Source organism: Vidua chalybeata, chromosome 1 (genome assembly GCF_026979565.1).
Source record: "Vidua chalybeata isolate OUT-0048 chromosome 1, bVidCha1 merged haplotype, whole genome shotgun sequence".
Taxonomy (NCBI): domain Eukaryota; kingdom Metazoa; phylum Chordata; class Aves; order Passeriformes; family Viduidae; genus Vidua; species Vidua chalybeata.
Genome location: NC_071530.1, coordinates 25875588 through 25887921, shown reverse-complemented (window position 1 = coordinate 25887921; position 12334 = coordinate 25875588). Strand labels below are relative to the sequence as shown.

Genomic DNA, 12334 nt, shown 5'->3' with positions numbered 1-12334 from the left:
CTAACACTTTTAATTCTGCTTGAGTCAGATACTGTTTTGATATAAAACCATTCTTGCTTGATTTCTCTTGGTTCTAGAATCAGGTTTGGTCTCAAATGACACACTTTTAGCTTCCCTGATTCTAATTGGTTTTCTTCTTTATATTTATATTATGGTTATGATCTAGAGCTTGCAAGATCCTGTGAATAAACTAACAGAAAAAGCAGAAAAGGAGAACCAGGAGACTGAGAGCACCAATTCAGTGGAAGATCAGCAGAGTCAGTAAGTCACATGTCCTGTATATCAAAATAATAAGTATTTTTGTCTATTATCTGCTTCCTGGTTGCTAAAGTCACCAAACTTAAGTAGAGATGCAGACACAACTAGTCTAATTCTACTGGTAACCTCAATACTAAAATTCCTGAAATGTTGTAATGTGTACTAATAAACTTTATAGTGAAATTAAGAGCTTTAAAAAGGCCCATATAACCCTTATGTGTTTTTCATCTTTCCTAGTCTTTTTATATTTTTCAGCTTTTGCTTCTTTTTTTTTTTTATTAAAAGAAATGGTAAACAACTATACATGGGAGAAGATATATGAGCATTGTATGTCTCCTTTCAGCAGCATCTCCTTTCACCTGGAAACAGGATATAGATTACTGATTGCTCCGAGTAGCAATTAGTTTTTGTAATGTATACAGCATCAGTTAGTAATCCAATGAAGCAGTAGGTACTTAGTATAAAGTACATCTAAGTGAGCTGATGCTGTCAAGTTTTGAGTTACCTGTAGCTCTGAGCTGAGAGAGACTTATGAATGGGCTGCTGTGGGGAGGGGAGAACAGGAGAGAGATGTGATTCCTCCCCTACCTGACCGTCAGGATTTGGTTGCCAGGAGATACAATGTTGATACAATTCTGCTGCCACCTGTTGTTTTGACTGTCCCTGCTTAAATGAAGCACCCAGCAAAGGATCAGTTGTCAAAAAGCAGAGAACAGCTTGACTGATTAGTGGATTTTGCTTGGCTATTTATAATAATGGATTTTTAAGGCGTTCAGGTTTTCAGTCACTTTTCTGGTTCAGATTCAGAACCGCTGACCAATACCACTTTATAAATTGGTCAGATTTGGTGCTGTTGATATTAGAAAGGACTTGACCAAGTACCATTTGGTAGGTGGTTGCCTCCACAGCACTTACTTCCATCTGTATCATCTCACATGACAGTAATAGAGTTTAATAAATAGCTCTTTCCTCAGTGTTGAATATAAAGTTCTAGAATGAATGTGTGATTTATGCAAGATGTGTGCATTGGCACCTACCAGGAAATGCATCAGATGCCATGTCATGGTTGTACTTGTGTTTATTTATGGATTATCTTTGTCCTTGTCTGGCATAAAAGTGAGGGACAAAATATGTCACCCTTTTGCTGTCTAAAACCATAAACAAACATCTAAGATTCGAGAAGAATTACACAAGACAAAGCTTTTTAAATCCTCATGAATTTTCCATTCACAGTAAACATTCATTATACTAGAATTCAGCCTGAATCTAATTTTCCTCTACCACAGTCCTACCCCCAAGAGCAAGGGAGGTGTCTTTTTCTGTCCTGTCACTAGAGGGTAGGAGGAATGTGCCCACACAGTCCTTTTCACCACCACCTCAGCCTTGTGGCTGCTTCAGTCCCTACTCCTTGAATGGCTTTACATAAAGTAATAGCAGTTGGAAAGTGTGTATTCTTCATTGAAGAGATCACTTTTGTATTAGAATTGCATATAAAATGCATCTTTTATTTTGTCCCTGTTGAGAGCTTTTTTCATCAACACTGCTGATCTGTTATTGTAGAAATCTGTTGACATGGGGTAAAACTGTCCTGAGTGTTGATTTTTAATTAGTTGCTGTTAAAAGGAGAAGCACAAAGTGGTTGGTTGCCATTTTTGGGGAGGAGGGGGAGGGGGCTGGGGAACAGTTGTAGCTCCTTTGTGATAGCTATGAAATACCAAATGTGCAAATGCAGTTTACACAATATTTTTCAGTACAGGTTGAGTCAGACTAAAAATGGAAGCTGATAGGATTTTCTAGTTCAATCTAATTTTCATTTTCAACAGACCTGCCAATGAAACAAATAAAAGGTAACAACAAACCAGCAAATGCAGGAGTCCATCTGTTATTGCAGTTTATTTGTTAATGATATGAATCTGTAATGATTTGACCAAAAAGAGGAAAATGTATTGTTATTTTAGAGCCTTAGAATTATTTTCCCAATTTTTTTCTTATTCCTTCAAATTAAGGTTGATTTCATTAGATGACGAGAGCCATACCAAGGAATCGAACTATTCAGGTATTATATTTCATGTTACCGTAACTCCATAAGTGCTGTAATACTTGGGCTTTTTTGTTTGGTTTGGTTTATTTCCTGTATCAGCTTCACCCAGCAAATCCCTACAAATGCATAAAAACAAAGGCCAGGAGAATCTGTTAATCTCTTACTTATTACATCCCACCACATTTCATTCAGTCAATCTCAGACAAGTCAAATAGCTTGTGTTCCAAAGCCTAATTCTTACACGGGGCACGTGCCCTTCAAGAAAGGGATCTGCAGGTTAGCAGGTGAGACAAGGAAAGTGTACTACTTCGCTTACTAGTTTGTTCCAGTCATTAAACTGTAGTCTGTGAAAAACTTGATGAATTCAGTGGAACTTCTGCTCAAAAGCCAGGCAAGATCATACTCAGCTGCTGCCAGTGACCTTATGTGTTGTTATTACCCAGTAACACAGCCAGGCTCCAGTTGGAAGTACGCTGAGAAAGAAAGGAGGGAATAGATACGAGTAATAGAAAGGGAAATTCTGAGTACATACTAAGAAGCAAGTGCTTGCAGTGAGGGTGGTGAAGTAATGTAAAAAGTGGAATCTTCATCTGTGGAACTCTTCAAGATGATCTAACTTTTTCTACTAAATTAATGAATAACTTTAAATGTTATATTTTATCCTTCGTTAAGATACTCGTAAGGTATTACATGAAAGTCAAGACTACTCCCAAATCTTTATTTCAGTGGGTTGATCGTATTGATTTCTTGAACTCATCATCTCATCTTTATTTTTGAAGTTTTTGTTTCCACTCCACTTTACAACATCCCTTTTCAAATATGAAATACATAGCTGGACAAGAGATTTCTGATGTTGTTCTCACCTGTCATGTTTCTAGAAGGTAAAATCACATTATTGTTTCTGTATCCAAGAAGAACATCCCATTTTGCTGCAACATCAAGTTTGAAGCTCGTATCTGAATGCATTATTTACCAAGACTCAGTTCCTTTTAGTCATAGCTTTCCAGGATTCATTTGTCCTTTCTACAGCATGGCTTATATTCCTTAGTCCTGGAGATGTAACTTACAGCTTGGTGGTATTGAATTCTCCCAGCTCTGACTACAGAAACCAAATAAGTGGACTGACTGACCACCTCTAATAGTCTGTTAGTTGTTTGCACATTTTTTTTCTAGAGTGATTTTGTGTTTACTTCCAGATGACTGCTAAAGCCATTGACTAGCAATGGATAAAACAGTAAACCTTGCAGATCTAAACTAGAAACACTTCTGCTTTGCAATTATTTCTCCTAACAACGTGTTTTTGACATCTGTTAGTTGTCACATTCCTAATCTATTCAATATGTTCGTTATAGATGTTATGCAGTGCTAACTTTTCAGCTGGAAGGCTGTGCAGTGCAAAGTCGTTTCTAAACAAGTATCTTTGCTGAAAAAAGCTCATAGTTTTATTGAAGAATTAAATCAGCTGGTTTTTTTCACCTAGGCCAGCTTTCCATAAAATCAACAGTAAATTATTAGAGGAGCATTTATTGTGTTCACAGTCTTTTGCTGGATGCCATACTGAATGGCATTCCATTAATCTTTTAACTGGGAGTAATGGTGATCTACCAGCCCATAGTAACTTAGTTATTTGAGTCACTTATGGCTGTTTGGGTATTTTTTTGTAATAAAGACACAATATTAGGACTTTCCCAGTGTTTTGAAGTTTCACCCATTTTGCAATTAATTAGATCAGATATATCTTTGACAAGGTATTTTAATATATATGGGTATGGGTACAAAATCTGACTTATAGTTTCTTAGCAGATGTTTTCTAGAATCTCAGTTTCTTACAGACTGTAAAATATTTCATCATAATATAATACCTTGTTCCGTCTCTTTCTTCATCACCCCTAAAAGGAACTGAAGTGTTTTGAAATATTTCTAACTGGTCTTATAAATTTTTCCATCTTCATACACCAGCAGGTCTGTGCCATTGCTGAGTTTTTTTTCTTAAATTACCCTGTAAATTCTAAAGTCATACAGATGCAGTGCTTCTAGTGAGGGAGCTATGTTGCCTCTTAGTTTCCCTCACCAACTACTTTTATTTCATTTTTTTTATCATTTGCTCTGCATTTTCCCTTACTATGCTACAGAAGCCTTTAAGATTGGCTCCATCATGTTTACCACTCAGCTAAGGCAGGCTTTGGGCAACAGTTACACCTTTTTCATTACAGAATTGTGGCCATCCATATCCTACATGTCATGAACTTCTCTTTCTGATTTCTTTTTTCCCTCTGCCAGACAGTTCAGAGTTGGTATTTTCCCCTTTAGCTTTGTGCATTGTGCTTTTATGAAAGTATCATGTATATTTATTTGTTCATGTGTTTTTATATCTGTGCTGTCTTTATCTGCATAGAGTGTAATCAGATGTGCTCATGGGTTCTTAAATGACCAGCTGATTCTTGTGCTAGGAGCACATTTCTGTCCTAGCAAAGCTTTATGAAGATAATGATACAAAAAGCAAGCTGTTCTGTTTCCTTTAGTTCTGATCACACCTTGAAGTTTCTCTTGGAAGGGACTGGCAATTCTGTTGAAAGAGTTTGGGATTCAGTTTTTATTTCATAACAGAGAATTCTATTTCACCTTTCCAGCCTCTTGAGTGAGGCTTCCAGTAGATGGGCTTTCCAATTCTGGCAATACTATGGCCAAGCCCTTCCTTTGCCCTTAGAGCTGCAGACTTAGTTGTCTAGGAGCTAGATTTCCTCAACAGTTAATGAGGGAGAAAAAGGCACATTCAGCAGTAAATCATCCCTCATGTTTTGCTACATGTCTTAAATGGGGTTAATCACCTGATGGAGGTATCTTTCTCTTCACTGATTAACAGAATCTAGATGATTGTTTTGACTCTATGTGTCATCTAAGAAACTTGCTGAGAATTTAAGCCATGTTTTGTCCCCTCTAATAGCCGATAACTCTCAGCTCTACATTTTACTCCCTATTGGTCTTAGTCTATTGATTTCCCTGGCTGTGTTACTGGGTAATCAGCTGTTACTGATATCCTGACTTGGGGTACGCTGGGTGAAGACTCCTTCTCCCTGTTCCCAGAGTTTCTGTCATGAGGAAGAACACATTGTAAGGAAAGCAGTCAAGAGAGTGACAAGGTCCCAGCACTTTTTTGCGCTCTCCTGGCCTAAGTACAAGCTTCTAAAATAAATTTCTCTGCTTCTGGAGGACTGATTTTTGTAGTTACCTTGGTTGGGTGCACTCAGCCTGGAAAGGCTGGTGTAGCAGGCAAGGACTCAAAGGAAGATCTCCCTCAGGTTGTTATTCATAAATTTGCCTCATTTTGAATTGCTTGTACCTTAGATCTTTCATTCATTGTGACCAGGCTCATTTTAAACATGACTCATTTAAAATGTGAATCCCAACAACCATTGCATGTTGATCCTATAGCGGTATTGTTCATAAGCATGGTCTCCTGCCAAGTGCAATTTGACATGTTTATGGATCTCAATTACAGCTGATGGTGGCAAGGATGTCATCTCCACGTTACAAGGACATTGTAACCACGAACAGAACTCAGGTGAAGACACTTCAGAAAGCTATCTTTACATTTTTACATACTGATTGTCAGCGTACTGCAGATCTTCCTTTGTGACTTTTAATTTTTCTGTATTTGTTCTTTTTTTTGTTAGGTGCTATAGATGAGTTATTAGACCTGCAACCTGAAGAAAATGGTATGATATAATTGTGCATGTCTGTTTCATCTGTTTCAATCATAGTAGCCAAGTATACTCTTAATTTTAGATTTTAATTTCTTTCACAGTTTGAAAGATGGAATGAAATTATTCAGCTGCAGTATTTAAATAGTGTTAAAGGAAATGCAGCAGAGGCACTATTCCTAATGTTACAATATGAAGTAAACTTTAGTGGGGATGAAATGTTTATACCAGTAATTCAAGATTAGGTAGACAGGATTATATCCTATTTGCCGAACTGAAGTAGGCTCCATTGTAAACCTTACCCCTCCTATAACATTTAACAAATTTTTCATTTTGGCTTTCTAGTTCTTGTGCTACAGTTCTTGGCAATACACTCGTAACCACAAGATTTTGTGTTAAAAGTGTACATATCAGAAACAAATAATCTAGTCTTCTTAAAACGTTGTAAGAACTGGTGACTTCTTTCAGATAGAGAGTTAATAAAATCCACTGTGCTGTCCTTATACTTCTGTGAGATCCCTGGTAGCTCAAGGGGATATGCGGTTTTACCAGATAACATATGAAATATCTGGGTTAAAGTTTTATAAGTTTTCATAAGAAGTTAGAGTGTTGTTTATAATTTTTCAATTGCTTTTCACTCATACATCTCAGAAGAATGAGTAAAAATCTTCAACAACCAAAACAATTGTGACAACTCAAAAAGCAAATGAAGCAAAGAAAGAAAATCCATTTGTGTGGTTTAGTCAGTCAGACTGAGAGCATTTGGAGTATTTAAAACACTGCCTTCATGGTAGGTAAGGACATTTGCAAACACCTTGACTTTGGATTTGCCATGGGCAGTGTCTTGCACTGGGGGGAAATTATCCATGTGGAAAATCACCCATGAAGGCAGGCATCAGCGAAGTTCCTCAGCTGTCTGCAGAAGCAGCCCTAATCTATGAATAGATAAGGTAACAATGACTTATTTTCTGTGGTTAGTAAAAAAGATTGGTACATGTATGACAGTGGCATTTTTTTTCTTCTGGTTTTCTTCTTAATCAGTTCCATTCCTTTCTAGTGGAGATACAGATAATACATACAGTTATTGCTCACACAAGCTTAGCTCTGTCACTTAGAACACTTTTTCCTTTACTTAAACAGTTAAATTAATGCAAAAACTGCTGTGGAGTGTCTGCATTAGCTAAGGTTGGCTGTGGCACTGTTACAATATCAGCCATTTGCCCTAATTTTACACATTAGCTAGCTTTAGGCTAATGAATATTGTACTTTTTAAGTGAAGCAATATAGGTAGAGATACACTTTCTTGTGTGTTTCAGAAGGAAGTCTTTATCATGTGTTGCCGATCACGTACTGTTGTAAATATTTTTAGTTTCTCTTCCCTTTTTTTTTTTAATAGCAACAAAATGAGGTAAGTTTACAAAGGAATTGTGAGCATTGCTAGAGGCTTGTTCAAACAGAACAGAAAGAATATAGTCACATTGTTCTTTCAGTGTTTTAATGGAAGGTTTGGATTTTTTTCATGGGTATTTATAAGGTTGGGGCAGCATGTGCAGACAGAAAAAAGGATTTTGACTGAAAATGGGCAGTGAAAACAGAAACAGGAAAAGAAGTAATAGAAGATTTACGGGTAAAGTGAGAAGTCCCTATCGTTCTAGTAATCTAGCAGAGATACCACATGAGTAATATCTCGGTAAGCAAGGCTGGTTTCTAGATAACCTTTATTGCAAACAGGAGTAAAACCTGCTGCTGCTGCTGCTTACTCAGAGCAGCCTGAGCCTGAACACACCCTATCCTGCCCTACCATGGCTGCACAGTCCCCACAGGAAGATCAGGAAGATTGCTGAGCCACAAAACGTGTCACTCCACAGATTTCTGGTGGCTGTACACCCTGCAGCAAGACCTGACTGCTCTTCACACGTAAAGCTTTATGTTGTTCTTGCTCCTAAAGTCAAGATGGGGCTCCTGCAATGGTTCCCCAAATGAAGCAGAGCTTGGCTCTGAGCTATGCTGCTGCATTTGTTCCGTTCAGGGCACTTGTGGTTACGTGTGGTGTTGGTGCTGTGTCGTAGCAGGTCTGCTACAAATGCTGCTCCCTTTGCACCTCCCCCTGCAAGTTCATGAAGGGGCTTCCTGAGAGCAGCTTTGAAGTGGTGATGCCCCATAGAGCTTGGAGTTCTTAAGGGCCTTTGAAATAGCAGGTGTCTTTCCCCTATGGGAGGATTTACCCCTCAGTCTTACCTGCTGGGTAAGACTTAACCTGGGGGAATTGGAGGTACTTAGACAATGTTAATATTCTTTGCTCTTTATCTGAAGATGGGAAACAGCCTGAAAATTCATAAGAACAAATCTTTTTCTGTGGTATTTTAGTTATAGACTAGGGAGAACATCAGGAGAATTGACGTGTTTCTAATGTTTCTATTTCTAATTTTTAGACCCTGACAGGGAGTACAGAGGTCTATCAAAATAGTGAATGAGTTAGAAAGGAGTTGAATCTCACAGGTGACTTCAGTAATGAATACAATCATTTTAATTTGTGTTGGTTTATTTGTTTCTTAGTAAGTAGGTGTGTGCGCTGACGCATGAGCCTATTTTAAAACACAGTTTTGTGCTTTTTTTTCCTCCTCTGAGTCAACTTCAACCATTTAATTATAAATTATTACAGCTGTTACCAGGAAACTTTTCTGAGAAAGCTGTTGAGTTTCAGTGAAATGGCCTGTTGCAAACACTTTCTACTGTCAATCTTTTATCCCAACCCAAAAGGGTTAAAAGCATTTTGTAAGTTGAATGCAATCAGTTCAGCTGATCTACTGAAACTTTGGAAAACTGAAGTTGCTTCTGTGCCTTACCACAAGTTTGAAACAAGCATAATTAAGATAAACTGATCTGGATTTCAGGAATGTAACATTATCAGCCTTGTTAACCACCATTTTTGTCATCTGCAGACATCCACAGTGGAGCTCCAAATACTTTCAAGTAAAATAACACTTGGGGTCCTTGATAGTTCTTTACCTCTCAGAATGTTTTGGGAAAGGATAATGATCCTGATTACCAGTTTCATGTATTTTATATAACTATTTAACATTTCTAATATAGGAAAAAATTGGTTTTAAGTAGCACTGGATCAAGTGATGTAAGAGCTTCTTCAGCTGCAGTTCTGATGCTGGAAAAACTAGCACAGGGAATCAGAAAGAAAGTGAGCCCCAGTTATTTCTCAGCAGCTTACGAGAAGAAAAAAAATACTACAGCATTGGTCAGCATAGAAATCTAACTCTGTGTGATAGAATAATCTTTTTTATGGGGAAATACCCCAATAATTTAAGCATTGATCAGAAGGTCATAAGGGAGATCGTAGTCTTCCTTTTTTTCCAAGTCTTCCTTTTAATTTTTTTTTTAGTTTAGACTAATCTGTGGGGTTTTGAGACTTCCATATAATGTTTCAAGAAGCAACATAGAAGTAGTATTTTCCAATTATTTAAATATTAGACTGTGTAATGATTTTCATGTGTTTAATAGATTTTTAAGCATATTTGTAGTATTATTTTTAATGAGAAGCGATTCTTAACAGCAGTAAAGTTATCTAAGATAATGAAGGAATTATTTGTTGCATAAGGCATAAACCCAGATGTCCAAGAGAATTGGGTCTTAAAAAGAAAATAAATATTCATGCAAAAATATTCCATCTCACTTAACATACCTAGCCTAGATTGGGTATGTTTTAAAAAGTTCTTTATTTACTTTGTCTAAAACAAATTATTTATCTTGACTCTCTTGTTCTGAGACAGCTTCAAAGGAAAAGTTTGTGAGATCCTTGGAGCCAGAACTTGGTGATAAAGATGACATGGTATTGCTAAATGAGATCCTCAACGCCTCCTCCCTGGATGAGGGGGAATTCAGCAAAGAGTGGACAGCTGTTTTTGGACAGGCTGCTGATCTCACCATGAACCCTTCAGCTAGAGATGGGGAAAACACTTCATTGTCTGCAATACCAGCACCATCAGGCTACTTACCCTCACAGCTGCTAGACCAAAACATGAATGACTTGCAGTCATCCTTGCACGGTGAGAGCTCATCTAGTTCTGTCAGTATGTTGGGGTTAGGGTTTAGAGTATGGTTTTCTGGTATGTCGAAGTGTGATGAAAGTTATTGTGCCATGGCTGCAGAAATTGTGCCTGAAATTAAAGCTGAGTATGGCCTGAAAAAAAACCACAGGAGTAACTTACTTGTTTTTCTAGCCCTTCTCATTCAGTGTTTGAATGAAGTACCCAAAACCTAAAGTCAAGATTACTGTCTTGAATGTTTTTGTTTAATTTCTTGAAATGTTCTGTAGAACTTTGAGATTCTTTTTTTTTTTTTTTTTCCTGAAACAGAAAATGTTTGAGTGGGTTTTACTGCTGTCTCTGTTAAGGGGCCAAGGAAGCAAAAATGATTACTGTATTTTGTCTGGGGATACTGTTTTTAAACTGTGTAGTGAAAATCTGTTGCATTCTTCTTTTTTTCTCCCCCAGGCATCCTATACACTGGATGTAGGGATATGGGTCAAGTAGAATGGATTATCTCATCTTAGCAACGGTATAGGTGGATGTCTCTTGCAGGCTGGTTACTGATGCAACTCTTTCTCTCCTCCTTCTTCTGTGCAGTTAATTCTCTTGGCTTTTCCAAGCTACTGCTGGGGAAAAAAGAAGAGAGGAACTAGGGCAGAGCTTTCCTGCTGCTGCTTTGGCCTTGAGGAAGGAAGAGGGAGGAAGGCAGGCTGGTGATAAACAGCCAACAGCACCTACCTTTGTGCTCCTTGCAGTCTGGCTGGATCTTCTGTAGGGCTTTGCAAGCTGGAGGGGACCTTGCCTTTTTGGGCTCTGTCCCAAGTCATTTAAATCTCACTTGGGGAAGAGCAATATAGGAAACAGTAGCAGGCTGATCCTATCCTGGAAACTATTTCTTAGAACCCATGCAACTGGAAGAGTCATACATGATATAAAATGACCTGTGACATTTTGGCAGGGATAAGAAAGTCAGATTTACTTTATAATTCATACAGTTACTACCAGCACCCCTAAAGCAAGATACCTTGGTTCATTGGCTTCAGCACTTAGATGAAAAATGGGAGAATTACATTTGTAATGATGCACAGGTTTAGATGTATTTTTATAAGGTACATTATTTTAAGAAAATTACTAAAAATAGCAACAGAAATATTGTGAGATTGATTTTTTTTTTCCACAGCTTTACATGTTTTTAAATATATTTTACATTTCAGTGCAATTTCCTTTTTTTAATGTAAATGTGTTTTTAAAGGAAAAATATTTTTTAGGTATAAGTAGCAAGCAGAGTTGTGTATCCTTTCTGATGTGGCTGTTAGCTTTCATTTGCACTGGCATTGGGTGCAGTGTTAGAGACTTCAAAATCAGAATTCAGCAATGTTGCATTCAAGGAATAGTAGAAATGGAAAATCCATTCCAGTCAACATGGTATTCCAAAATCTTTTTTATTAAAAAAAATAATAAAACATAAAATATGTGGATGCTTTCAAATGGGTTCCCTAGGTTTTGGCAGAAGATTGTGGTAATTGAGGTACCGGCACTTGAAAAGTCAGGTTTAGTCAGCTGAGTGATTGTATCTGAAAATAATCTTTCTAAGTGTTTTGTTTCTTGTTTTATCTTTCTAAATATTTCCAAGTTTTTTGTTTCCTGTTTTTTAATAGAAGATGAAATTTGGTCCATTTTATATCTCATAAAAACTCAGCTTTAATCTTAAACTACATTTCATTTCACTTCACAACTTTTCTTTCAGAATTTGATCTTACCATTAAATATGGGAAGAGAGACTTTTTTTTTTTTAAATACTAACTGGAGTATAAGCATATCCAGACATACAAGTTGGAAATACTAGAATATCTGAATTATATTTTTACTGAGGACTTGTGATACATCTCCTGCATTTATTTCCCTAACTGGTGGGATTACTTAATAATTATTCAGTGTGAGGTGCTACACTGTAGCCTCAATGTTGCATACTTCCTGTGTGAATTTGGCCTTAAGACCATAAAGATTCTTAAAACTCACATGCTTAACTTTAAGCACATTAACTTTTCTATTAACTTCAGTGGGATTACTTACTTATTTTACGTTAAGCACACTCATAAATCTTTGGGGCTTTGTTTTCTCTCTGCCTCAGATCTTAATCTGTAAAACAGGCACAATGCTATGCAGGTTATAAACTGTTACGGTCAGGAATTCCCGGCTCAGAATTTTCTCTGGCTGTATTTATAGGCAGGATCCAGCACAATGGGACTCTGAATTGCTATGGGGCTACCAGGTGCTGGTTTAAAATACATATA

At 37.2% G+C, this 12334-nt stretch overlaps 1 protein-coding gene across 8 annotated transcripts in view; it reads left to right on the top strand.

Annotated features, from left to right (window-relative positions):
* The window catches only part of ICA1 (islet cell autoantigen 1), a 76298-nt gene that overhangs the window by 48840 nt on the left and 15124 nt on the right, over positions 1-12334 (top strand). For 7 of the 8 annotated variants that reach the window (XM_053955119.1, XM_053955109.1, XM_053955136.1 and 4 more), the window contains 5 exons: positions 167-261; positions 2265-2314; positions 5799-5861; positions 5974-6015; positions 9783-10058. In XM_053955119.1, coding sequence (XP_053811094.1) covers positions 167-261; positions 2265-2314; positions 5799-5861; positions 5974-6015; positions 9783-10058 — 526 coding nt within the window. The remainder of the gene's footprint in view (positions 1-166; positions 262-2264; positions 2315-5798; positions 5862-5973; positions 6016-9782; positions 10059-12334) is intronic. The other variant, XM_053955128.1, reaches the window with a different exon arrangement.